The sequence below is a fragment of the Sciurus vulgaris genome (genome assembly GCF_902686455.1).
Source record: "Sciurus vulgaris genome assembly, chromosome: 16".
In the NCBI taxonomy this organism is placed as follows: Eukaryota; Metazoa; Chordata; class Mammalia; order Rodentia; family Sciuridae; genus Sciurus; species Sciurus vulgaris.
In genome coordinates this window covers 25292695-25320629 of record NC_136477.1, presented here as the reverse complement: position 1 = coordinate 25320629, position 27935 = coordinate 25292695, and the positions used below count along the sequence as shown (strand labels likewise).

At 40.5% G+C, this 27935-nt stretch overlaps 1 protein-coding gene across 3 annotated transcripts in view; it reads left to right on the top strand.

The window, feature by feature from the left end:
- Positions 1–17158, top strand: part of ENTPD3 (ectonucleoside triphosphate diphosphohydrolase 3) — a 35930-nt gene extending 18772 nt beyond the window's left edge. For all 3 annotated transcript variants that reach the window (XM_079115807.1, XM_079115806.1, XM_079115805.1), the window contains exons 5-11: positions 5684–5834; positions 7519–7678; positions 8837–9070; positions 12302–12574; positions 12743–12853; positions 13507–13644; positions 15871–17158. In XM_079115807.1, coding sequence (XP_078971933.1) covers positions 5684–5834; positions 7519–7678; positions 8837–9070; positions 12302–12574; positions 12743–12853; positions 13507–13644; positions 15871–16107 — 1304 coding nt within the window. In that variant the 3' untranslated portion in view covers positions 16108–17158. The remainder of the gene's footprint in view (positions 1–5683; positions 5835–7518; positions 7679–8836; positions 9071–12301; positions 12575–12742; positions 12854–13506; positions 13645–15870) is intronic.
- The last annotated feature ends 10777 nt before the right edge of the window (positions 17159–27935 follow it).

Below are 27935 nucleotides of genomic sequence, written 5' to 3'. Positions count from 1 at the left end.
AGAATATTTTTAAATGGTTAAACATAGTAATTTGACTGTATATCTCCAGTAGGATCCTAAGAACAAAGGGAACTTTTACAAAATCAGAAACTGTTTTTAATAGTGTCACAGTTGATGGGAATGCTGGCACTGTTATACAGAGACTATTGGTGTGTGGATTATGAAATAAAGCAAATGAGTTATGTTGGAGTTTCTTAATGTTTAGCATAGGAATAAGAAGCTAAAAATGTAAGACTAAAATTTTGTACTTTTGAATTTGAGTCAGAAGTAGGTTTTTCCTAGGTCTGCGGTTTGCAGCGTACCATAGCTCTAAAATTCTGGGTGCTAAATACTATTTCACTGTTCAAGGAACCAGGGCTCCTTGAAGAAATAGCAGATTCCAGATCTGGGGCAGGAAATGTACCAGGTCATCTGATCCATCCTGTGGTATTAGAGCAAAGAAGTTTCAGAGTCATCTGGGATCATGTCAAAAGGTCTCAGAGGCCAAACTGAAGAAGACCCTAATTCCTATGTTCCTAAAGACTAAAAAAAAAAAAAAAAGAAAAGAAAATCCCTCTTTGGATAAATTAGATGATGGAGATGTACTTAAAGCTGATAAGTAATTAAGCACATATCCTTCCTCCTCTGAATAAACTGTACCATGGAATAACCAAATGGTTGATGAGGAGGAGGTTTTTCCTCTTATAAAAATATTTTAGGTAGGGCTGGGGTTGTGGCTCAGTAGTAGAGCACTTGCCTAAGGTGTGTGAGGCACTGGGTTCAGTTCTCAGCACCACCTATAAATAAATGAGTTAAATGAATAAATGTCCATTGACAACTAAAAAATATTTTAAAAAATATTTTAGGTAATAATTGAAGATCAAAATAAAGAGTCAAAATATCCCATATTGCCACCCCTAGTGGAATAGTGAATCTAAGCTGTTATCATTGATGACTGCTAACAGCACAGAGAGATAGCCAGACACTATGTCCTGCCTTCTGATGGAAAAGCCCACTCTTGTTGTGTTCTTTCCACAAACATTGAAACTAAAACGGATCCTGCCTCTATATTTAAGTAACAATGTATAGGAAATAGGGGACCAAATATGCTAAATGAACTGTTGGGGTGCAATCAGCAAATCCTAGACTGTGGGAAACTGTAGGACAAACGTAATTGCAAGGGAAATTTTAATAATACAAATAATATTAATTATACAAAACAATTGGTTTCATTGTGGTGTATAAAAATATAATTTGATCGATTTCATTCTCCAAGATCTATCCCACTCTTCCCTCCTCCCTCCACCTGACCCCCTTCCTCTCCCCTAGTGATCTCCCTTCTACTTGCATTATGTCCTATTTTTGTTTCTCCCCTGTAGCTTCCACGTGTGAGAGTAAACATGATATCTTTATCTCTGAGTCTGATTTAGTTCATTCAAAATTATGTTCTCCAGTTTCATCCATTTTCCTACAGGGGACATATTCTGTTGACAGACACCTAGGCTGATTCCATAATTCAGCTATTGTGAATTGTGCTTTGATAAACACAGGTATGCTTGTGTCTCTCAAGTATGTTGACATTGGCTCTTTTGGGTAAATACCAAGGAATCATAGAGCTGGATCATGTGGTAGTTCTATGTTTGGCTTTTGGAGGAACCTCTATACTGATTTCCATAGAGGCTGTATTAATTTACATTCCCACCAACAATGTGTAAGAGTCCCTTTTCCCTCCCGTTCTCCCCAGCATTGATTGTCATTTGTAGTTTTGATGCTTGCCATTCTAACTGAAGTGAGATGAACAATGTAGTTTTGATTTTTATTTCCCTGATCACTAAAGAAGTGAACATTTTTTTCATCTAATTGTTAACCATTTGTATTTCTTTTGAGAGGTGTCTGTTCAGCTCATTTGCCAATTTGTCGATTGGGTTATTTGCTTTTATAAAATTTTGAATTGTTTGAGTTCTCTGTATACTCTGGATATTAAAACTGTCCAAAGAATAACTGGCAAAGATTTTCTCCCATTCTGTAGGTTCTTTCCTTACTCTGTTGTTTCCTTTGCTATCGCCATGCAAAAGCATTTATTTGTTTATCTATTCATTTATTTTTTAAACCAGGAATTGAATCCAGGGGCACTGTACTAGAGCTGCATCACCAGCCCTTTTTATTATTTTATTTTAAGACAGGGTCTTGCTAAGTTGCCCAGGCTGGCCTCAAACTTGTGATCCTTCTACCTCCATCTCCCAAATCACTGGGATTACTGTCATCTGCAGAAGCTTCTTAATTTGATGTCATCCATTTATTGGTTCTTTCTCTGATTCCCTGAGATGTAGGGATTCTACTGAGAAAGTGTATTTTGAAGTGTTTTACCTATTTTTTTTTTTTTTCCTAACAGCTTCAGAGTTTCTGGTTTTATACTCAGGTCTTTGATCCATTTTGACTTGACTTTTGTACAGGGTGAGATAGGACTCTAGTTTCATTCTTCTACATATGGATATCCAATTATTCCAACACCACTTATCAAAAAGGCTTATTTTCTTTATTACTATTATTATTGATTCATTGTACACAAATGGGGTACAACTTTCATTTCTCTGGTTGTACAAGAAGTAGAGTCATACCGTTTGTGTAATCATACATGTACATAGGATAATGCTGTTTGTCTTATTTTATTATCATTCCTTCTCCCACCCCTCCCTACCCTTCATTTTCCTCTATATAATCCATCCTTCCTCCAGTCTTCCTTTACCTCCTTCCCCCGTTATGTATCATCATCCACTTATCAGAGAAATCATTTGACCTTTGTTTTTTTGGGGATTGGCTTATTTCACTTAGCATGATATTCTCCAACTCCATTCATTCTCCTGCAGGTGCCATAATTTTATTCTTCTTTATGGCTGAGTAATATTCAATTTGTATATTTACCACAGTTTCTTTATCCATTCATCTACTGAAGAGCATCTAGGTTGGTTCCACAATCTAACTGTTGTGAATTGAGCTGCTATAAACATTGATGTGGCCATGTCACCGTAGTATGCTGATTTTAAGTCCTTTGGGTATAGGCCAAGGAGTGGGATAGCTGATTTCTACTATATGTTTTTGGCACTTTTGTCAAGAATCAGATGACTGTAGCTGTGTGGGTTTGTTCTCTGTCTTCTATTCTGTTCCGTTGATCTCCATATCTGTCTTTATTGCAAGCACCAAACTGTCATCATTATTGCTCTGTAGTATAATTTGTAATCAGGTATTGTAATTCCTCCAGCAATTGCAAAGCCAACATCATTCTGAATGGGGAAAACTAAAAATATTCCCTCTAGAATCAGGAACAAGACAAGGATGTCCACTCTCACCACTCCTATTCAATATAGTACTCAATATTTTAGCCAGAGCAATTAGGCAAGAGAAAGAAATAAAGGGGAAGCAAATGGGAAAGAAGAAGTCAAATTATCCCTGTTTGTAAATGATATGATCCTCTACTAACAGCTCCACCAGATGACTTCTAGAGCTAATAAAATTAGCAAAGTAGCCAGATACAAAATCAACTTACAAAAATCAATAGCTTTTCTGACAAGGGAATGAATCCACTGAGAAAAACATCAGGAAAATAGTTTCATTCACAATGGCCCCAAAAAGTAATAAAATAAAACATCTAGAATAAATCTAACCAAGGATGTGAAAGACTTCTACAATGAAAATTATAGGACACTGAAGAAAGAAATTGAAGAATAAAAAGTGGAAAGACCTTCATGTTTATGGAAAGACAGAATAAATATTATTAAAATGGCCATATTATGAAAAGTGATATACAGATTCAATGCATTTCTCATCTAAATACCAATTCTTCACAGAACCAATAAAAACAATCCTAAATTCATGTGGAAATTCATATGAAAAAACAAAGGATCCAGAATAGCTAAAGTAATCCTGAACAAAAAGAGCAAGGACATTTACTAATGATTACAAGTAAAATAGGATTGAACCCATAATGAGATTAAAGATCTCAACATTGGAAATTTGTCTAGATCCTGATTCAGGCAGATAAGAGAGGCAAAAGTAGACAGAGGTGGAGAGAAGTAGGGAGGACAAAGGAAGAAAAAGAGACAGGATAAGAAGGAACGTGGAGGCAACGTGAACCATAACTACTGTTCACAGTAACCAGGATGTGGAATCGACCTAAACGTTCATCAGCAGAGTAATGGATAATGAAAATGTGTTCTGTGTACACTGTGGAATACTATTCTGCCATAAAAAAACAACAAAGTCCTTCCATTGGCTACAACATGGATGGACCTAGAGTTCATTGTGATGAGTAAAATAAGTCAGGCACTGAAAGACAAACACTGCATGATCTGACTCACAGGTAGACTCTAAAAAGTTGATCTCATAGAGATTGAAAGTAATATAGTGATTCCCAGAGGCTGGGGAGAGTAGAGGGGAGGGGAGATGTGGAGAGATTACTCAATACAGTAGTTAATAGGAAGGAGAAGTTCTGGTGTCCTGTGGCATGGTAGGGTGAATATAATTAAAAATAACACTCTGATCTCTCAAAACAGTCGAAGGAGAGGATTTTGAATGTACTCACCATAAAGAAATGATTAAAGTTTAAGGTGATAGATATGCTAATTACCCTGACTTAATCATTGCCCAATGCAGGTACATAAATCCAAATATCAAATTGTATCTCATGAACATACACAAATTTTGCCAGCCTCAGTGGGGCATGCCTGTAATCTCAGGGACTTAGGAAGCTGAGGCAGGAGGATGGCAAGTTTGAGGCTAGCTTGAGCAACTTAGCAGGAGCCTGCCTCAAAATAAAAGAAGGGCTGGAGATGTAGCTCAGTGGGTTCAATCCCTAATAACAGGAAAAAAATAGTAAGTATGTATAAAATGTATGTGTCAATCAAAAAATTAAGTAAAATTTAAAATTATTTCTAATTTTTATAGGAATAATAATGAAACTCTATCTATGCTTCTTTCTAAATTTTTTTTAGTTGTCAATGGACCTTTATTTTATTTATTTACATGTGGTGCTGAGAATCAAAACCAGTGCCTCACACATGCTAGGCAAGCCCTCTACCACTGAGCTACTACTTGAGCCCTATCTGTTCTTCTTTGAAAGAATTCTTATATTTTAGTGATATATACTGAGATACTGGAATGAAATGATATGATATGTGAAGTTTGCTTTGTGAGGAAATAATGGAAGAGAGTACAGATGAAGTAAGATTCACTATTCAAGCACACCTGTAATCCCAGCAGCTCAGGAGGCTAAGGCAAGGGGATTGCAAGTTCAAAGCCAGCCTCAGCAATTTAGTGAGGCCCTAAAAGAAAATAAAACAACAACCAAAAAAACCACAGGAATGGTTGTTCAATCTGGGAGGTTGGCGCAAGGGCTTCATTACGCCTCTCTCTCTACTTTTATTTATATTTTAAATTTCCGTGATGAAAACCTTTTTTGAAAGCAGGCCTGGGCTCTTTTTTTTTTAACCTTTTGATTTATTCTCTACGGAGATTGAGCGTAGACTGGTCACAGTGACCACATGACTTAGTACACCTCTCCATTTTCAACCGCCCCCCAACCCAGCCATTTCCAAAGCTGTTTTTGTTGTTGTTGTTGTTGTTGTTGTTTGTTTTGTTTTTGTTTTAATTTAAAAGCCGTGTCACTGTTCTGGGGAATATTGAAAAACACTGATTTCCTCCTCCTCAGGTTCTGGCATCTCCAGCTATGGGAATAACCCCCAAGATGCCCCCAAAGCCTTTGAGGATTGCATGATGAAAGTCAAGGAGCAGGTCCCAGGCCATCTCCACGGATCCACCCGCATTTACCTGGGGGCCACGGCCGGGATGCGTTTGCTGAGGTAAAGGCGCAGGGTGCAAGAGAGCCCACACGACCAGAATGGCCAGGAGTGTGTTCAGTCTTGCCAAGAATGTTCCTCTGCTTCTGGGAACAAACCCGAGAAAGGAGCCCATATTCTGCCATCAATTTAGGTGTAACTATTGGAAAACATTTAGTCTTCATTTTAATTCGCAGAAAGAAACGGTTCTAAAATTGATTTCCTTTTCCCTTGGTGATTTTCCGGAGAACTCTGGAAAAAGGGAGATGACCAACCTCTGCTTTAGGAAACAGAAGTGTTTTGACACCTGCGAAGAGCCACTAGGATGTGCCATAAGTGGGACTGCCTAGCTATGTAGCTTCTGCCCAGGAACAAAATATCCCTGAAACCTGCTTTCAAACAATGGGATGTCTGCCCCTCACTTCCATCAAAGCCTTTGAACTTGTTATGAAACAAACATCCCATTTCATTTAATCGGTTCAGGCTAAATTGGCAGCTATGACTTTTCGCCCCAGTGGTGTGGTTTGTGAATGTCCACCTGCCCTCGTCTTTGACCTTGCAATAAAGGAAACATCAAACATGATCCAGTCACAAGAGAGGCTGCTCCAAGTGTTGGAAGCCAGGCTTGATATTGATCACCAGTCAGACGAGACTTAGTCGGCTCCAAAGGCACTTTGTTCATGATCCCAGTTGTGTAAAATTATGCATGTCTGGGTACGAAGAAAACAGGAACAGACAGAGGTGCTTCGACATGATCATAAAGAGAAATGGCAGCTTGCGTGCAGCTGGGTTGGGTCTTCTCCTTGGAGTTCCCCTATTCTTGCTTGGGGCCTGAAGCATAGCTTTTTCTTCTTCCTGGTTTGCCAAGAGCAAACCAGTGCTCCTGGTTTTCTTAAACCACTGATAAAGGGGAAAATAATCTCCCAAGTGAGCTTCCTTTTGGAGAAAAAAATGCCAGCAGATAGGTGCTATAATACCACGATGTCATGGGCAACATAGTAATGCCAGGTTGCCTCTCCTCTGTGCGTCAGAACCCTGATGGTTTTTAGTCCAGTGACAACTGTGATGACCCTCGTATCCCCTCACAATGAAGCCCTCCCAGAGCGTGAAGCAGGAACAGCTGAAAACTCCATCTGATTTTCCCCCTCTTCTTAAGTGCATCCTTTTGGCTGAATGAGGGCTCCTTTATTTGGGGCCCCCCAGAGATTACTTATGCAATCCCCTATGCCTTCCCTAGTATCTCTCTCTCTCATGTGTAGTACTGAGGATTGAACCCAGGGGTGCTCTACCACTAAGCTACATCCCTCGTTCTTTTTATTTTTTTATTTTTAGATAGGGTCTCACTAAATTGCCCAGGCTGGCCTCAAATTTGAAATCCTCCTGCCTCAGCCTCCCTTAAGCTGACCCACCCTGCCTGATTGGCTGGTTCTTTTGATGAGCTGACTGCTAGAGAGTAAAACAGGAGCAGATGGGATTGGGGAAAATGGAGTGTACTTTTTATGGAAAACTTTTCCTGCTTGGCAGTTTGAGAGGTAACTACCTTCACGGTTGCCTTGGGAGGCCTTGACTTGCAAAAGAGATTGCTTGTGTATTGCAGGTATTTGGAAAAATGTCAGCCGGGGGTTGTGGGGTTTCTCTGATCCCCTGAGGGAGACTACTTAATGTGTTGTCTAGGCACTCAGCCTTTTGTGTTCTGTGCCTCGCATAGGTTGCAAAATGAGACAGCAGCTAATGAAGTCCTTGCAAGCATCCAAAGCTACTTCAAGTCCCAGCCTTTTGATTTTAGGGGTGCTCAAATCATTTCTGGGCAAGAGGAAGGGGTATATGGATGGATTACAGCCAACTATATAATGGGAAATTTCCTGGAGGTGTGTGGAAACAAATGCATGGTTTTTAATCTTGCTGTTTATCTCATCCCCTGTGGGAGATAGTTTAAGCAGAAGTACATGCCAATGGGGCGTTCCTGTGGCATATGCACTAGGGAAACACAGTAGCTTAAAAAAAAAGGCATTTACATAGAGCTGGGAGGGTCATGGATCATAAATAGGACCAAATGCATGCAGGAGGGGGAGTATCATCGCTTTGGTACCTTGTTAGAAATTGGGGAGAAGGGTCTAAATTTAATACTACTCCTGTGCTATGGACCTTTTGAAAGATCCACAGCCATCTGGAATTTATAGTGCCCTTAGCCAGTCTGCTCCCCTGAGTCCCCACAGAGAGAGGGAGTCCTCATTCTGTGTCCCCAGGTCTCTTCACAGTCCAGTCTTTATTCTTCCTGCTCCTTGGGTGCAAGGGAAATTTACATATGTATACAGGACACAAAATGAGGGCACTCAGCTCATACCCTGTTCAAGTCCTATTTTTTTGTGCGTGGGGGGTGGTACCAGGGATTGAACTCAGGGGCCTTCCACTGAGCCACATCCCCAGCCCTATTTTGTATTTTATTTAGAGACAGAATCTCACTGAGTTGCTTAGCAGCTTGCTTTTGCTGAGGCTGGCTTTTAACTCGAGATCCTCCTGCCTCAGCCTCCTGAGTCTCAGGGATTACAGGTGTGCACCACTGCACCTGACTTCAAGTCCTATTTTGTCCCACCTTGAATTTATTTTTAAATTTTAAATTGATTGCTGTGGTTAGTATTTGGGAAATTTCACATAAAAATCCTCACATCGAGCTTCTTCTGACATCCTCCCACCTACAACTGGAGGAACTGGTCACAGCGGACTCCCCTTCCTGCATGGTAACAACCAGCAGGAACAGAGAGTGCCGCTTGGGGACTCGGTAGCTTGTCCCAATCCCCATCAGTCCCTGTGGCATACACCTAATCCCCTTCGCTCATTTATTATCATCTGCATTACCTGCCAAGCTCCTGTAACTGTTTGAATGCACCACCTCTGAAATAAAAGGAAAGAAGTGGTCCTGAATGTTCCCTTGGTAGCAGGAGGAGTTGAGTCTTGGGCGGAGACCCCTGGGCAAGTAGAGATGGTGCCGTTGGCCTTTCCGCTCACTTCCTTTTCCCGCTGTGCAGAAGAACCTGTGGTACATGTGGGTGCATCCCCATGGAGTGGAAACCACAGGCGCCCTGGATTTAGGCGGTGCCTCCACCCAGATATCCTTTGTGGCAGAAGAGAAGATGGGACTGAACACCAGTGACATCGTGCAGGTCTCCCTGTACGGCTACACATACACGCTGTACACACACAGCTTCCAGTGCTACGGCCGGAATGAGGCCGAGAAGAGGTTTCTGGCAATGCTTCTGCAGGTACCTGAGCTGGGGGTTGGCAGGTGTTTCCTTGAGGGTCTGAGCCAAGGGGACTGTGTCCTGATTTCTAGTGTCTGTCCTTCTCCTTCCACTTGGAAGGTGATTGGAAATAACAGCATTTTTACATCTGTTCTTCTGTGTCTGAACTCTGACTGTGTTTTGTTGACCACTTCCAGTGAATTTGAGTTAAGAAGTCCAGGGAAGATCCAGAGTTCCAGATGCTTTATAAATGATTCAAGACCTGCCATCCCTTTACGGACACAGTTTTAATCCAGTAGCTAAATAAGCCTGAGAATTTTGAGACTCCCCTGGGTGCAGACAAAATAATATTCGTGGTCACAAGAGAAATACTTGTTGGAAAGGGAGGAGGCAGAGCTCATGCAGGCTCAGCCTTCTTTCAGATGGGTCTATGTTAGGCATATTGATATTCTTTAATTGGTGGGACTTCAGAGCAACTAGATTCCCTCATGGTGGTCTTGGTCTTCATATACTAAGGCCCCAGGGCACAGAAGGCTACTTGGGGTATCAGCTGGAAGGCTGCTACTAATATCAACCCAACATCACTGCATTCTGTTTCTTTGGAACTTCAGAATCATTTTAAGGAGTAACAAAAAGAAATTATTCATTGAGATTATGATGGCAATTAATTATATTTGGTAAATTTATATTTAAATATATATTAGTTTGGTAAAAATTATTAATGATATTAAGAATTTCTGTCCAGAATCATTAATATCTTCTCATTTATCCACTGTGTGGTTTGTATCCTTCAATAATATTGTTGTGCACATACATGGTATTGGGGATTGAACCCGGGCACGCTCTACCACTGAGCAACATCCCCAAAACCCTTTTTCTTTTTTACTTTATTTTGAGAGAGGATCTTGGTATGTTGCTAAGGCTGGCCTCAAACTTGTGATCCTCCTGCCTCAGCCTCCTAATCCCAGTAATTAGCTGGGATTACAGGTGTGCACACTCCCTCAGCCTTCAATAAAATTTATAGTTTTCATCTTTTCTGTAATTTTATTGTTAAATGTAGTGTGTGTGTTTAATACTTTTTATTGCCTATTTTTAAATTTTTTACTTATAATTAACACATTTTAATTTTACAAATTAACGAGATTCACTGTGATATCTCCGTACATGCATATATCATGCATCCACCTCTTCTACCCTCTTATACGCCCTGTTACTATTAAGAATAGTTTTGTCACTGTTTTTCTTTTCATATTTTTTATTGTCTCTCACTGGTTTTTCTGATTTTAACTGGTTTTAAACCAAGATCACATTATGTGGCGATCTTTTAGTGAAGCTGTTCTCTCTCAAACCCGTTGGTTGACCACGGCAGTGTCCACAAACTCTGAGAATGGTGAAGATTGTTGACTGTTGAATGCCTAAATTGGCACACTGGCTGATTGTACTTAAAGAATGCCATAACAAATAATTCAAAAACAGAAGAGAAATGATAGCTAGTATTTACTGAACTGAACTGCTTCTATGTACCAAGCCAGAAATAATTTGTACTATTTTTTTTTTTTTTGCGGGGGAGTGGGTACCAGGGATTGAACTCAGGGGTACTTAACCACTGAGCCACATCCCCAGCCCTGTTTTGTATTTTATTTAGAGACGGGGTCTCACTGAGTTGCTTAGCATCTTGCTTTTGCTGAGGCTGGCTTTGAACTCATGATCCTCCTGCATCAGCCTCCAGAGCTGCTGGAATTACAGATACACACTACTGCTCCTAGAATAATTTGTATTATTCCAATCATTTAAAAACTATAAGTGGGGCTGGAGTATGGCTCAGTTGGTAGAGTGCTTGCCTTGCATGCACGAGGCCCTGGGTTCAATCCCCTCCACCACACACACACACACACACACACACACACACACACACACACACACAAAAAAAAAAAAACTACAAGTAAGATTCTGAAGTTGATACTAAACAGTCAATTGACTCTTCTTTTTCTTTTTCCTTTCGACAAATATTTCAGCCATAGGGTGACCCAAGTATGCTCTGTTTCAAATTGGCTATAACAATTTGTGGAAAATCACAAATTTTTTTTCACACCAATGGAGCAGAAAGGGATCTTATGACCTCCTTGGCAGTCATGTGAAGATCTTTCTGGAAAACACTCATGCGAGTGACATTGGATGAGTGTTGAACTATAGAATTCTATACAGAATCCTGTTACTGACCTTCGTTAAACAATTGCATCATTTTGTTGTATACCTCAGTTTCCTCATCAGCAAAATGCAAAGGTTGGGTTGAATGTTGTAGGTCAGATTTTACAGTAGGGAAAGCAGTATACCTTAATGGCTCTGAAATTGAATAGAGCTCAAATCCAACTCCTTTATAAAAAGAGAGTCCAGAAATAGAACCAAACCCAGTTAGGAATTTGTCAGAAGATTAAAAAAGAGCACTTTACCCACGTAGATAAAGTTTGGATAGGCATCTAGAAAGAGTAAAGCCAGGTCCCTGCCTCAATTTTTATATAAAACAAATCACAAATGGCTCAAAGATTTATATGGTACAGGAAATGTGGGGGGCGGGGGGGTGCTGGTGAAATGACTGGAAAACAGCCTCATGTCTGTCTACAGAGTATCCCTACTAAAAAGAGGCTATCTATATGTACAATGAATGGAAATATCTCAGAGATATATATTTTAAATGAGAAATGCAAGGGGAAATGTATTCAAAGTGCTATCATTTGTATGTGTGCTTTTTTAAAGGAAAGAAAATTAAAATGGTATTTCATGTGCATATAAGATCCCTGGAAGGTTCACACTAAACTGGCCATAGTGGCTGCTTCCAGAGAGGGGGGGTCTGGTGGCTGGAAGAGTGTGGTGGGGAGCCTTCATTCTCATAATAAGCTTATTTGTACCTTTTTGATTATTTTACAAGGTGGAGAGTCTATTCAAAAATGAAAAATTAAAGATAACGGTTTCTACACCAGAATGGAGTTCCTAAGACTTGCCTGATAGGATTATCATAAGGGCTGGATCAGATAGTGTGAGAGAGAGCCCAGCACCATGCCTGGTACAGGGTAACTTCACATGCACCCTTTCCCACCCCTGTGGGGCTATCTAGACAAGCTGGGACATAGTGCACCCTGGTACAGAATGGTTCAGTGTCCATTTTCTCTCTGGCATTGGAGGGTAGTGATAGTGAGGACTTGCCAAGAGAAATGACCTCATGTTCCACCTAACACCTCACTCTTGCTCCTACAGAATTCTCCCACTGCATCCAATCTCACCAACCCCTGCTACCCTCGGAGCTATAGCACCAGCTTCACTGTGGACCATGTGTTTGACAGCCTGTGCACCGAGAAGCAGAGGCCAGCAAGCTACAACCCCAAGAGCATCGTCACTTTCGAAGGAACTGGGAACCCATCACTGTGTAGGGAGAAGGTGGCTTCCATATTTGACTTCGAAGCCTGCCATGATCAAGAAGGCTGTTCCTTCGATGGGATTTATCAGCCAAAGCTTCAGGGGCCATTCGTGGTAAAAGCAAAACCCCCCTAAAGACATCTGTCTGTGCCTATAGAGTATTTCTCTCTCCCCTTTCCATTTCTCCCTGGCTGACCTGTCAACCTCTCTCTTCTTCTCTGCCCTGAAGCCTCCATGTCATACTCCATTCTGGGCAATCATTTCCTTCTCTACTACTTCCAGGCATTTGCAGGATTCTACTATACAGCCAGTGCTTTAAATCTTTCTGGGAGTTTTTCCCTGGACTCCTTCAACTCAAGCACATGGAATTTCTGCTCGCAGGATTGGAGCGAGGTCAGTATTTATAAGAAAGGAGCAGCTCGGTGTGATGGTGCGTGCCTGTAATTCTGGTGGCTTGGGAGGCTGAGGCAGGAGGGTCACAGATTCAGAGCCAACCTCAGCAACTTAGAGAGGCCCTAAGCAACTTGGCAAGACCCTGTCCCAAAATAAAAAAATAAAAGGGGCTGGGGATGTGGATCAGTGGTAAGGCACCCCTGGCATCAATTCCTGGTACCCAAAAATAAAAGGAACAATGTCAGTACGAGAAGTGTAGCAGCAGATCATAGTCCCTTTGTGTGCATGTGTGTGTTTATTGTGAATTGAGTCCTTGTACTTGTTTACGTCCACATCTATAAAATCTGAGTAATAAGGGAACCTACTTCATACCCGTGTTGTGGATTAATTTTTTAACCATACGCATAATGGTTAGGACATGTTCAGCACATAATGAGCACACAGTGGACTTAGGTATTATTATTATGTGACATTGTATAGGTATATTTTATCATTATATAATTGTATCATTATATAATATAGTCATTTTAATTGCAGAATTCTGGGTGATAAGCTTTTAAAAACTATGACTGTTAACCTTAGGTGTTCTAAATGTGCATCGTAAAATATACCTGCCCACTCCTCCTTTCAGATGTTTTAAACCTCCTTTTCAGCTCCCATTCCTGCTCCCCAAATTTGATGAGGTGTATGCCCGATCCTACTGCTTCTCAGCCCACTACATCTACCACTTGCTTGTAAATGGATACAAATTCACAGAGGAGACTTGGCCCCGAATACGTTTTGAAAAAGAAGTAAGTCAAGACACAAATCGTTTGTTCTTCTTCCTATCAAAAAAGAGTTTTGTAGTGTCTGTGGAAGAAATGTAGACAGTAAGAGGGTATTGCTGATTTAAACTTGCTGGGTACATGCTGATCAGACTGATCACTTGTGACCTTCCTGGGAAAAGAGATAATGGAGACCATAAGGGAGTTGCTTACAGGAGATTCTTTCAGATGAGGAAAGGACTAGAAGCCAAGAGCCAATGTCTCATTATCTTTCTATTTCCAGCCTTCAGCACCAGGACTAGATCCTGGTGGGTGCTTAGGAAACGTTGGTTGAATGATATCTAAATACCTTAAAGATCTGAGACGTTTCCTTCTGAAAAGAAGTTCTAAATATAACTTAATTTTTAAGAGAATAATAATAACTAATTGTTCTCCATTTTACACAGATGTCAGATTAAGATCCAGGCTTTAGAGCATGAGGGATTTACACTAGCACATTAGCATGAAAAAAGAATTTTCTCTTTAAACAGTCCTAAGGTATTATTGTATTTAAACTGTCAAAGACTTTGGGGATTGAGAAGATCTTGGCTCAGTATTATTCATAGACAGATAGGCAGGCAGGCAGATAGATAGACATACAGGAATGAATGTCAAGTGACCAGAACATTTAGAAACTAAAATGGTAGCTGTCACCACCACACCTTGTTTTCAGGCAGGACTCAGCCTTGGGATATATTCAGCCATCATTGGCTTCCCCAATTCTGGAAGGGTTTTCTCATTTCAGGAAGCCTGAAGGATGTTCATAGTTAGTCTGTTCAATACCAGCTTTGGCAGTAATTAGATTAAGCCAATCAATATCCTGCATTAGGCCTGTGGCTGTCTATTTTCACATAAGTAAAATTGAGTCATCTATAAAAAATAAGGATGTCTGGAGTCCAGTACTGTTTGTGGCATGTACTCTTTAAGCTTTGCTTCTAACAAATCTAATTACCTACAGTAAAGCACATCATAAGAATGGAGAATGGCTTTCTATTGAATATCAATTTGAATTGAGAAAACACACTACGTTTAAAGTTCCCTCTCTTTAAGAACTATATATGCAGCCAAGCTAGTATTTAAATATGAAGGTATAAAAAGACTTTGGAATATTTGCCACACAAGGACTTAAATTGAAAATATTTTTTGGAAACAGCAACTAAATAAGAAGAAAAATAAAGCCAGCAGATGTTACAAAAATATAATGACATTTTAAAATAAATGACATTTTAAAAAGAAAATTAATACATCTACCCAAAGTAAAAAAGAAAAGTCCACTGTGCAACCCATGTATAGAAAATATCTAACCTGATAGAGGCATGATAGCAGGTGACAGAATACAGGGACGTAAGAGCAGCCTAAAATTCTGGTTGCTTCAAGGAAACATATAGATATCATCTTTAAGACAAGAAAGGAGGAAAAATTAACATAGGAAAATAGCAGTAATAGGAATTGTTAAAGTAAGACATTAGAAAGAAGTCCAAATATGTCAATAATAGCAATAGGTCATCAGTGGGCTAAACCTACCAATTGAAAGACAGACATAGTTAGGTTAGTTTTTTAAAAATCAGTTGTTGACGACTTATAAGAGAAACAGGTATGCTTTCAGCATAAGAATATGGATGAGTTGAGAGTTTAAATTTTGTTTTTAATCATCAAACAAATGAAAGCTATGTTGTTATTTAGTATATGACAAAATGCTCTTTAAGATAAAGAGCATCATTTAAGATGGTGTTCCACATAATGAAAAATAGCTCAACTCACTTTGAAGAGTTCAAATTCACAATATGTATATGCCTAATAAAACAGTATAAAAACATGTAAAGCAAAAATGGATGGAATTACCAGAAGAAATCGACAAAATTTGTTTCCCATTTGGATTCATCTCCTGTTCTTAGAACCTGGCTTTGGGTTCAGCAAACTGCCTATCATCTTTCTTTGGTCACAAGCTCCCCTGGGCAATAGGAAGGCTTTCACTGTTATTAACCGTCCCTTTTTAGGCTATGAGAATTCATTCTTGTATTTTCTCTGCAGTGCTGAAGATGGGACCCCAATTCTTTGTGGTATTGTGTGGTGTCTGAAGATGGGCAAGCCCTTTGACTTCCTCAGGCCACGTTTCCCTGTGGGGGTCTTGCGGGCTGTACAGTGGTGTGCCCTGGTATAGAATCCCAGCCGTAAGCTTTCCCTGAGAACTGAGCCATCTCTTCTGCTCTGCAGGTCGGGAACAGCAGCATCGGCTGGTCACTCGGTTACATGCTCAGCCTGACCAACCAGATCCCAGCTGAGAGCCCCCTGATCCGCCTGCCTATTCAGCCGACTGTCTTTGTGGGCATACTTGCCTTCTTCACTGCTACAGCCTTGCTGTGCCTGGCGTTTCTTTTGTACCTATGTTCAATGTCCAGGACAAAGAGGCGCTCTGAGCATGTCTTCGACCATGCGGTGGATTCTGAGTGAGCCTTCAAAGCAGCTCCTGGAGCCCCAGGGTTCCCTAGAACCAGCCTGGGCAGCACCACGCAGAGCAAGTGAAGTGGCCACCTTCAGGAAATACTACTAAAGTCAGACACCTAGGTCATGTGCTGCTTGGATACCAATTTCTGCCAAAAGGCCTCTTGGGGAATCCCTCAACTATTCTGTGCGCATCGCTCCTCCAGGCACCCTCCCCCCATCCATTTGCTGATCTATTGGGAAACAGAGGAGAGACAGAGCATCCCCCAGCAGAAGAGGAATTTGAGGATATAACAGTTTTATGTTGAAGAATTGACCTCAGGGCTCAATTTCCATTTTCCCTCCCTCAGTATTCTCTGTGGCAAAGAATTAAGCATTTGACCCAGTCATCGATCTTACCTTGTATCTTTCTATTGGTCCAAGACTTTCTTTTAGCAATCTCATAACCATCGAAATCCTTCATATTGGTAGAATATAGTATCTAGGAGAGAAGATTCCCAAAGATAATGGTCATAGCCAGACTTCTATCATGCAGGTAGAGCACAGAGCACAGAGACACACAGAAGTGTCCCAAAACACTGCAGCCATTCCTAAAACGGAGCTCCCAGCTGGGACTCTGGTTCCTAGGTTTCAACTTCTGTGAGTGTCCTCCTCCACATCTCACCATCTGTTGCTGTGCCCCCCTCTAGAACTCACTGACTCCTAGTGCCATTATTACATTCCAGAGCTTATTGCCTTCTCTAGGCCTTTGCTTCAGGCTGCCTTTCCTTTATTAGCATACCCTCTGTATTTGCTCACCATTCCTATAGGCATCTTTGATACCACAGTACGCATCCTGTTCTATGATGTGCTCCCCAATTCTTTCCTAGGTCTTAGGCCTCTCTGCAAAGTAGCCATAGGTCTTGACTTGGGGAAAGAAACAGAAGCTGCAGGAATATTTGCCTCCAACATGGAATAAGAAGAACTTCAGCAAGTATTATAATAGCTACAAACTGAAAATCAACATTATTTCAGATTGTCATTTGGTAGGTGAAAATGGAATAAAGAACTCTTATTTTGACTTGCAAAGTGTGCATTTGTTAACTTGAGTGTGATGCTCCTTCTTCTAAGGACTCAAGGTAGTATTTATGAGAAGAATTTTTTAAATTAAGAAATGTAAAGAATTTTTTAAAAATAGTGTGTTAATATCACCCTTATTCCACAGAATTCAAAGTGCTTTCACTATGGTGAATCTTTGACTCCTTGAGATAATTGCATCATACAGTTCTGTACCTTAATTTGATGTTCTAAACCTCCACAACCTGCCACAAGGGCTACCTCCCAAACTACCTTTGCTCCCATACTCTTCCCTACGTAGAGTGTGGGTCATCCTTCCACCTTCTCAAATCATGCATATTTCTCAAGGTCCAGGTCCAGTTCTATCTTCCATAAAGCTTTCCTTGCACACACACATGCATATGCATACACACAATGATATATCTCCTGGACCACTTTTTCAAAGCTAGCAACAGAAATTCTTATATTATTTCTATTTTGGTGTGTATATATATGTTTTTTTTCCAAAATAGACAATAGGCCACTAAGGACAAAGCCTGTCACTCATTACTCACTCATTTATTCAACAGACATCTAAGAAACCCTTATTATGGGCCTAACACCTTGCCATGTGTGGGTTTGAATGTGGATAAGTGCTATGAATATAATATTTACTCTTATTAGTTGACTGGAATTGTTTCCACAAATGACTGAGGGATGGATAATAAATTATAAGAGATATCAAATGAAAATAGCATCCAAATCACCAAGAGTTTGCAATAAAAAGAAAAACATGTCTTTGTAAGAAAGAGGGCCAAGACTGCCTAGCCAACATTTCTAATCTATTTGGGAACTTGGAATAAGCTAATGAAGTATTTCTGGTTTTCTGACCCATCAGTGAATTCTTATCAGATGCAGTATGGTCATATCTGCAGTCTGAGTAAGATATCAGTTACCATGGTGAGCAGAATTCTAAAATGGTCTCCTGCACCTTTGCCCTCTCTGACACCTCATACGTAATGTGCTTCTCCTGTGATTACATGACTAGGTGGTTACATGGCAAAAGAGATTTGCAAATGTAATTGTAATCGGTTGATCTTAAAATGGACAAGTGATCCACATAGGCCTATTTCATCACATGAACTCTTTCAAGACAGGGCAGTTTCTCCAGAAGAGGAAGTCAGATTCAAAGCATGAGAGGGTTTCCACATGCTGTTGCCTGCTTGAGGCTGGAGGGGACCGTGTGAAAAGGCCTGAGCACAGCTACTAGGAACCAAGGGCAATCCCTGCTTGGCAACCAGGGACAGGAACAACTGTAAGGAACTGAATTCTGCTAACAACCTGGATGATCCGAGTCCAATCCAGGTGATACCTTGATCTCAGCCTTGCATGCCTTTAGCAGAGAACCCAGTTCAGCTCACCCCAACTTCTAACCTACGGAACTGGGGGGTAAAAAGAGGGCATTGTTTTAAGTTACTGAGTTTGTGACAATTTGTTATCCAGTCACAGAAAATGAATATGACTATGGAACCCCAGACCCTACGGCTCCAACCAGAGCAAGTGCTTACATCTGAAATATGTGGTGAAGTCAAAGGCAATGAGGAATCACACATTGTGTCTACTTAACAACAGGCATGGAAGAAAGGCTGGGAGTTAGTGGTGAAATCTCATGCGGACATAGCTTAGCTAAGAAGTGTCTTTGGAGCTGGGGACCGTGGGTTCAGCTTCTAGCCTGGTGAGTCTAAAACCCATCACATCATATTTCCTTTCTCAAGTGGCAGCTAGGAGTTTAGTTTTAGATTTTGTCATTCAATATATCTGTTCACATGTGACAGAGGTATGGTGTATGACAAAGGTGTCATGTCAGAGGGGTATGAAAATATGTAGAACAATTTGACTCCTTTCTCATCACTCCATTTGCAAAAATTATTTCCAGGCAGGTTAAAGACCTCAGCATGAAAGACAAATGTGTAAATGTTTCAAAGAGAAGGTCGGAGAAAGATTTTAGGGCTTCTTAAACATTACACAATGAGCAGTAGTCAGGACAGAACACCTGCTACTCTTGGTCACATTCAAACTAAGAACTCTGCTTACCCAGTGACACCATGAAAAGAGTAAAAAGACAAGCCACAGAGTGGAAGAAGGGATTTGCAACATATGCTACTGATAAAGGAATGGTTTCCAAATTATATGAAGGACTCCCACATATCTGTGAAAAAAGGCCAAATATCTAGTGGGTCTCAGCGGACAAAGGGCTTGAAAAGATGGTTTGCAAAAGGATAAATCAAAAAGTCGAGCAAAATGCAAAGTGGTGGTCAATCTCATTAATAGTTTGGGTGAGGACTGGGGTTGTGGCTGTGGTGGAGCACTCACCTAGCATGTGTGAGGCACTGGGTTTCATTCTCGGCAATGCATAAAAAAAATGAATAAAATAATGTGTCCATCCACAGATCTACAGGTAAAACTATTTTTAAAAATAGACTGGGTGATACAAATTACAACTACAATGAGATGACACAACAAAGCTTTTAGTTTTGCAAAAATTAAAAAGTCAGAGGCTAGGGCTGTAACTCAGAGGTAGGATATGTGCTTAGCATGCATGAGACCCTGAGTTAAATTCCCAGGACTTTAAAAGAAAAAAAAAAAAAAAGAGGTTTGACAATACCAAGTGTCAGAGGGATGTAGAATAACTGGAACCCTCCTACACCACTGGTAGGAATGTAAATTAATGCACTCGGGAAACTATGGTATTGTTTAATAAGGTTGAAGATAAACATATCAAACAATCAGAAATTCCAACAAAGGTATATACCTCAGACATACCAGTATACACACCTGTAGATCATTTCGAGCAGCAGCTGATGTGCCCAGCCCATAAAGTGAATGAATAAACAGTGATATATCTACACAGCAAAAATATCATATGCTAACGAAATGAAAAGAACTGCAAATACATGCTTGATATGGATGGAGCTTACAAACATAACGCTGAGGGTAAGAAGCAAGTTGCAAAATACTTCATTTAATTCAATTTACATCATGTTCAAAACAGGCAAAACTAAACACAGAAGGTAAACTGTAGAGAAAAGCAAGGAGATTATTACTCTTAAATTTGGGGGAAGATGAATTTGTTTGGAAAGGGATCGATGGGTGTCTTAGTCTGCTTGAACTGCCGTAACAAAATATCATCAATTTAGTGACTTAAGAGAAATTGATTTTCTTATGGTTCTTGAGGTTGAAAAGTTCAAGAGCAGATTCAAAATCAAGATCAAGACCAAGACTGAGGAGAACAGTCAATTCAGTTCCCTTCCAGAGCTCTCTCCTTGACCTGGCCTTTCTTCTGAGCTCTGGGGTGGGAGGAGCTCTCGGGTCTTTTCTTCCAAGAGCACTAATCCCATCACGAGGTTCCACCCTCATGACCTCACCTCCCCATAATTACCTCCTGAAGGCCCCACCTCCAAATACTATTACATTGCAGGTTAGGGCTTCAACATCTGAATCTGGAGGACACATTCAGTCTTTAACAATTGGGCTTCTGCAGTGATGGGGCCATTCTATAGCTAGGTAGGGGTCATAGGTTCTTCCTTTTTCAATCATTTATGCACTTTCCATATGTCCTGTATGACCCTATAAAAATAAAGTTACAGATCTAGTTCAGCTCAAGGATTGACCACATCATACCTCTGTGACCTTCATAATGTTTTTCAATCTCTTCGAGCCTTGATTTCCTCAGAGATGAAAAGGGGATAATACCTACCTCCTGGGATAGTTGGAAAGATAAAACATAGCATTTAGCCATTGCCTGGCACAGAGAGTAGCCGATAATTACAAGTTTAAAAAAGTATTTCTTTCACCCATCTATTTATTCATTTGTTTGCTCTTCATACATTCTGCTGTGAGTCCTACTGTGAGCCAAACACTGAGCTAAATGACTGAGGTTGGAAAAGAAATGAGACAAACATCTGTCCTCCCGAAACACATGAGGCTTGAAGGCCCTCTGCTGGAGCCCTGCAGAAAATCTTTCCATGACCGTGCTTCCCCCAATACTCCTCTAATTTAAGATACTGAAAAAAATTACTAGCTCAAAAATACTCGTAATATTGGACTGAGGTTGTGGCTCAGTGGTAGAGTACTTGCCTAACGTGGGAGGCACTGGGTTCTATTCTCAGCATCAGGTATAAATAAATAAAATAAAGGTCCACTGACAACTAAAATTTTTTTTTTAATATTTGTAATATTATAAAATAAGACAGTTGGAAATCTGAGTATTTAACGTTAAGGAATTACTGTTAATCTTTGTTGAAGTGAGATAATGGTTTTGTGAATTTTTGCCCCCTAGAATCCTTACTATTGAGAATCACGTTGAATTACTTCCAACGGAAATGATATTTCTGGCATAGCTAATCAACATTCCACCAGAGCAACAGAACCAGTCGGAGATACATATTAACAGATTTACTGTAAGGGATCAGCTTACACAACTGTGGGGCTGGCCAGGCAAGTCTGCAAGGCAGGCATCAGGAAAGGCAGCTGGAAACTTAGGCATGAGCTGAAGCTGCTGGCCACCAGCAGAATTTCTTTTTTCTCAGGCTTTAAGATCTTCAACTGATTTAATCAAGCTGACCCAGATTATTGGGATAATTTCCTTTACTTAAAAATCAATTGATGCTGGGTGTGGGTATACACACCTGTAATCCCAGCTACTCAGGAAGCTGAAACAGGAGGATCACAAGTTTAAGGTCAGCCTGGGCAACTGTCTCAAAATAAAAAAATTTAAAAGACTGAGGATGTCACTCAGTGGTAGAGTGCCTGTGGATTCATCCCCCAGTCCTTCAAGCAGACAAACAACAGATTATGTGCTTGAACCACACCCAAAATATTCCTTCACTGCTACTCTTAGCTAACAAATAACTGGGGACTGTTGACATACAAAATTGATCATCACATTTGTGAATTTATTAGAAATAACACTGGAGAGAAGATGGAGATGAGGTAGGACTGGCCCATGATTTAATGGTCCTTGAGGATGAGGTGATGGAGACATGGAGGGTGTTTTGGTTTAGAAGTAAGGTGTCCCCCAAAAGCTCATGTGTGAGACAATTCAAGAAGGTTAGAGGGAGGAAGGGAAAGAGAAAGAGACAGAGACAAAGAGAGAGTCAGTCTTTTATAATCTAATTCCTGAAGTGTATCCCATGGGTGTTGTTATATCCTATGTATTAGAAGGCAGTCACTAGATCTGGCTCTCTCTATAGGGGCAGGAATTATACATAGGTATGAATACCAGAGGGCAGGAATCACTTGGGTTCCTTTAAGAAGTGCCTACCATAGATGCATTGCAGTCATCCAAAGAAGGGATCATGGGGCCTTTCACAAGTTTTATAGTAATAAAGAAGTAGTCTAAGTCTGCATAAGTTTTAAAGGTACAATCAACAAGATTTTCTATGTAATCGGTTGTGGGCTAAGAAAGAGAAAGATCGAGGGTGACATTAGAGTGTGTGTCCTGAACAACTGGATGGATGGAGCTGCTATCGACTCAGATGGGGAAACCCAACAGTAGAGTCTGAAGGACAGAATGCTGAGGATCAGAGCTCTGTCTGGGCTTATTACGTTTGAGATGGCTATTTGATAACTAAGCACATCACTAGTCCAGGAGCCATCTTTCAGAGTCCCCATATTTAACTTTAATCCTAACATCTTTGAAATCTTACTTTTTAGTAGAAACAATTTTATTCCTTAACCAAGATTTCTGCCAGGGCTGGGGATGAAGCTCAGAATAGAGCACTTGCATAGCATGCACAAGGCCCTGAGTTCAATCCCTAGCACTGAAAAAAAAAAAAAAAATTGTCCCTAATTTCCTCAATCTAATTGAATCTACCTAACAACTTTGCACCCGCAGTGCTCAATGAATTCTGCATTGTTAAAAGTATGGGTTCTTTTTTAATTTTTTTTTTTTTTTTTTTTTACTTTTACAGACTGCATTTTGATTCATTGTACACAAACAGGGCATAACTTTTCATTTCTATGATTGTACGCAATGCAGATTCACACCATTCATGTAATCACACATATACATAGGGTAATACTGTCTGTTTCATTCTACTATCTTTCCATCCCCCACCCCCTCCCACCCCAGTTTCCTCTACACCATCCAAGAGCATGGGTTCTTGTTCTGAATCATGCCACTAGTTATGGAGCCACATGACAGAGCACACATAATTTAAAAAACCCTGTGATAATAGTATTACCTCTACTCTAAAAACTAAATTTTGAGTTTTTATAAGAATCAAATAATTTAGGGCTGGGGATATGGCTCAGCAGTAGAACACTTGCCTGTCATGTGTAAGACCCTAGGTTCAATCTCTAGCACCACACAAAAAAATCAAATGATTTAACATTCTAAGGCATTCAGAATACTGCCTGATATTGGTTGAAATTTCACAAATATTATCTACCTAAATGTTTTCTGTGCATGTGGCTGGTTCTCATCCATGGTTCTGTGGTTATTCTCTAGAGATTTAAATATAGTCTCCCTAAATCTGATATTGTCCACTGGCCAGCTTCTGACCAACTCCAGAATCCCCAGAAAATATGGACGAAGTATGAGGACAATATTTGGTCAAATATTTGAAGATATTAGGGAATTTTTGTTGATTTTTTAGATGTGATAAGGAGACTGAAGTTGTATTTTTTTAAAAGAGTCATCTTTGAAATAGCCAAGCTATGGAAACAATCCAGGCATCCTCCAACAGATGAATGGATAAAGAAAATGTGGTATATGTACACAATGGAATATTACTCAGCCATAAGGAAGAATGAAATTATGGCATTTTCTGGTAAATGGATGGAACTGGAGAATATCGTGATAAGTGAAATAAGCCAATCCCCACCGCCCCCCCCCCAAAAAAAAATAAGCCGAATGTTCTCTCTGATTTGTGAATGCTAACCCAAAACAAGGGAAGTTGGGAAGGGAAATAATAGAAATCCATTGGGTTAGACAAAGGGAAATGAAGGGAAGGGAGGGGGAGGGGAATAGGAAAGGCAGTAGAATTAACTGGTCATAACTTTCCTGACCTTATGTTTGTATACACGACAGGGTAACTCCACAGCATGTCTGATCACAAGAATGGGAACCTAAATAGAATAAGTTATACTTTATGTATGTATATTCTACCAAAATACATTCTACTGTCATGTATAACTAAAATTAAAAAAATAAGAGTCATCTTTGAGGCACACTGAAGTATTTATGATGAAATATCTCAGATTTGCTAACATGTACATGGGAGTTTGTTATACTATTCTACTTGTATATATGTTGAAATTCTTCATCATAAGTGTTTTTGATCCAGGAACTATGCCAAGAGGAACTGAAGGCCAAGTACAGCTTCCCCTGGTACATATGTGGTACTACTTAGGTTCGCAAAATTTGGCTGACTAGGGGATTGGTAGTATAGTTCAGTGATAGAGTGCTTGTCTGGCATGCTCAAGACCTGGGTTTGATTTCCAACACTGCAAAAAGACAAATAAATTTGGCTTAAGAGCACACTAGAGACTTCTGAGACAGCGTCACTGCTGGTACAGAAATGCACAAAAATCCAGTTTTCAGGCCCTGCGCTATCCGTTTTACACATTGCCACTGTGTTTAATGCTAAATCATTTCATTCTCCATCTAACTTGTGTCCAGATGCCATCTTTCTTCCTTAGTCTATTCTTACCCACCAGCAGGTGTACTCTCTAAAACACAAGTCAGATTGTGTTGTCCCTTGGCTGAAAGTTTCCCTGGGCTCCCATCTCACTCAGAATAAAAGCTGGTCTTTTCTGGGTCTTCCAAGGTTCCAGATGCACGGCTCCCTCCTTTCACATCACCTGGCCCTCACCCAGCTTTTAGGGTCTCCTGAGTCCTCCTCACCCATGCTAAGAGGGAACTTAACTCCTCCCTCTGCCTGGACATCCATGGTTTACTCCCTCACCCTCCTGAAGGTCTTTTTTTTTTTTTTTTTTTTTTTTTTTTTTTGTGGTGCTGGGGATTGAACCCAGGGCCTTGTTCCTGAAGGTCTTTAATCAAGCGTCACCTTCTCCTCAAGGCCTTCCCTTCCAACCCTATTTAAAATAGTCACCGTTGCCTCTTCCGGCAATGCCACTCTCACATGCCCCACCCTCCCTTCTGCTTTATTTTTCTCAGTAGCATCCATCTATATATTTGTGTATTGTCTGTGTCTACCTCGTAGAATGAAAACTCTGTGAGGTGCAACTCTTGCCTATTTTTGTGCACTTCTGTGTCTTAAGTACTCCCAACACACAGTAGGCTATCAGTAGTTGCTGAATGAATTAATACATGAGTGAATGAGTCTCTTCGCTGCTTCCTGGTGGCACTGCACCAGCATCTCTCCCCCCAGATGCCTTTGTCACTCATTCTGCAGCCTTGTTTACCACCAAACAGCATTCCCCAGCATGTTCTCCTTCTAATATCATTCTTTCAGGGGAAAGGTGTTTCCATGGAGATGCAGGAGCTTTTCATCTATTCAGCAGACCAAGTAAGATCTCTCCGAAAGCTCTTTGCAGCAAGGTTCTATTTCTAGTGCTGTTAAGACTCCAACACACTCGAAACTTTCCATTCCTATCCTGGAAAGTATCCTCTATCGGTACAGCTAGCTAGGTGATCTGCCTGCTGCTTTTCAGTAGCTGTGTTGGCTAGTTTATTTAAGCAGACCTCTTCTGGTGGACATTTACTATATTGCAGAGCTTTGGATATTCATTTTTCTACTTGGAAAATCTTTATGCAGGACCTATTCTATTCCAGGCCCGGTTTTATGCACTTGGCATATATCAGTGGCCCCACCCTAGATTCCTAGTTCTATCATAAAATTATTTAGCCTATTATTTACGTTATGAATAATGTTGATGGTCTTGATTTTGCTTGCTGATCTCTGGCTCCAAGTCTCACAGCCCATGAATACAAAACACATAGAGAACCAAAGCACATTTCCTCCACTTCCTAGGGGGGAGAAAAGGGAAATTATTCAGGATCATAGTTAAATAACAAGTCATTAGTCCTGGAGGCTGTAGTCATTAGAAAGAGCCAACTTTGGTATCTGACCTTGTGCTGAGAAGAGGAATAAAACAGGGTTAACTCCATGTCTTTTGACATGTCTCCCCTGAAAAGACATGGATTACACCCTGGGTTCCACTTTGAAATATTACACACACCACAGATACATCTGTGTGACACATGGTCACCCACCATGCTGTCCAGAACTCTCAAGCCACCCATATCTGTGTCCCTCCTACAGAGACACCCTGCCCCTCTACCCCACCCCAAAACCCATGCCACCAGACACTCCTACTTCACACACACACACACACACACACACACACACACACACCAGACACTCCTGCTCCCTAACACCATTGCTGCTCACATTTAGACACCTTCACTATTTTTCAGATACTCACATCCACTCCCTGAGTCAGAGCTGTGCACATTTATACTGAGCCCAGCCCTTTGCTCTCTGATCTCAACAGCAGCAGGGACCCAAATGGGCAATCTGGAAAGATCAGCATAAGAGTAAGCCAGGGACAGATGCAGTCCCCAAGGTCATGCCTCCAGTGACCTACTTCCTCCAGCCACACTTGACCTGCCTACAGTAACCACAGTAGTCCATTCAAAGTATTAATCCATCAGATGGATTAACACACTCATGAGCACTCAGCCCCCAATTGTTTCACCTCTGAACACTCCTGCATTGCCTTGCACACGAGCTTTTGGAGAGACATTCCAGATTCAAACCATAACACAAGTGAATTCAACCCAGGCTGCAGCACTGAGCTGCCAGAGGGTGTGTTTCACCAAGAGAAGAGCAGTCCCAGGCTGGAGTTCTTTGAGGCAGGGTTATTAACCATATGGCCTTCTTAGCACAGGTTTTTGCACACACACAAAAAAAGTGTCCAACAAATTAGAGTTATGATCATTACATATACATAAATTTGCTAAATTAATTAATTAGTAAAAAAAAAATGGTCTCATTACAAATATCTCAGTACCAGGGCTGTTAACTATAAATTATTTACACATGACCCAGCTATCCCACTCCTTGGCCTATACCCAAAGGACTTAAAATCAGCATACTATAGTGACATAGTCCCATCAATGTTTATAGCAGCTTAATTCACAATAGCTAGATTGTGGAACCAACCTAGATGCCCTTCAATAGATGAATGGATAAAGAAACTGTGGTATATATACACAATAGAATATTATTCAGCCATAAAGAAGAATAGAATTATGACATTTGCAGGTAAATGGATGAAGATGGAGAATATCATGCTAAGTGAAAAAAGCTAATCCCAAAAAACCAAAGGCCAAATGATTTCTCTAATAAGTGATTGATGATAAATAATGGGGGCAGGGGGAGGTAAGAGAAGAATGGAAGAAGGATATTGTATAGAGGGAAATGAGGGGTGGGGAGTGGGCAGGAGAAGGAAAGATAATAAAATGAGACAAACATCATTACCCTATGTACATGGTATGACTCTACTTCGTGTACAACCAGAGAAACCATAGTTATACTCCATTTATGTACAATGAATCAAAATAAAAATAAAAATTAAAAATTATTTACACATCACGAAGTATTTACAAAGTATTTTTCACATCACCCATCTCAGTTTACCCTTCTAACAATGTTGAAGAAAATACAGAGAACTCTTAAACCCCACTTCACAAGGAAAGGAGATTAAAGAAGTTAAATAGTTTGACCAACATCACATGGCCAGAGAGGGACAGAGGGAAGATCTGAGCCCAG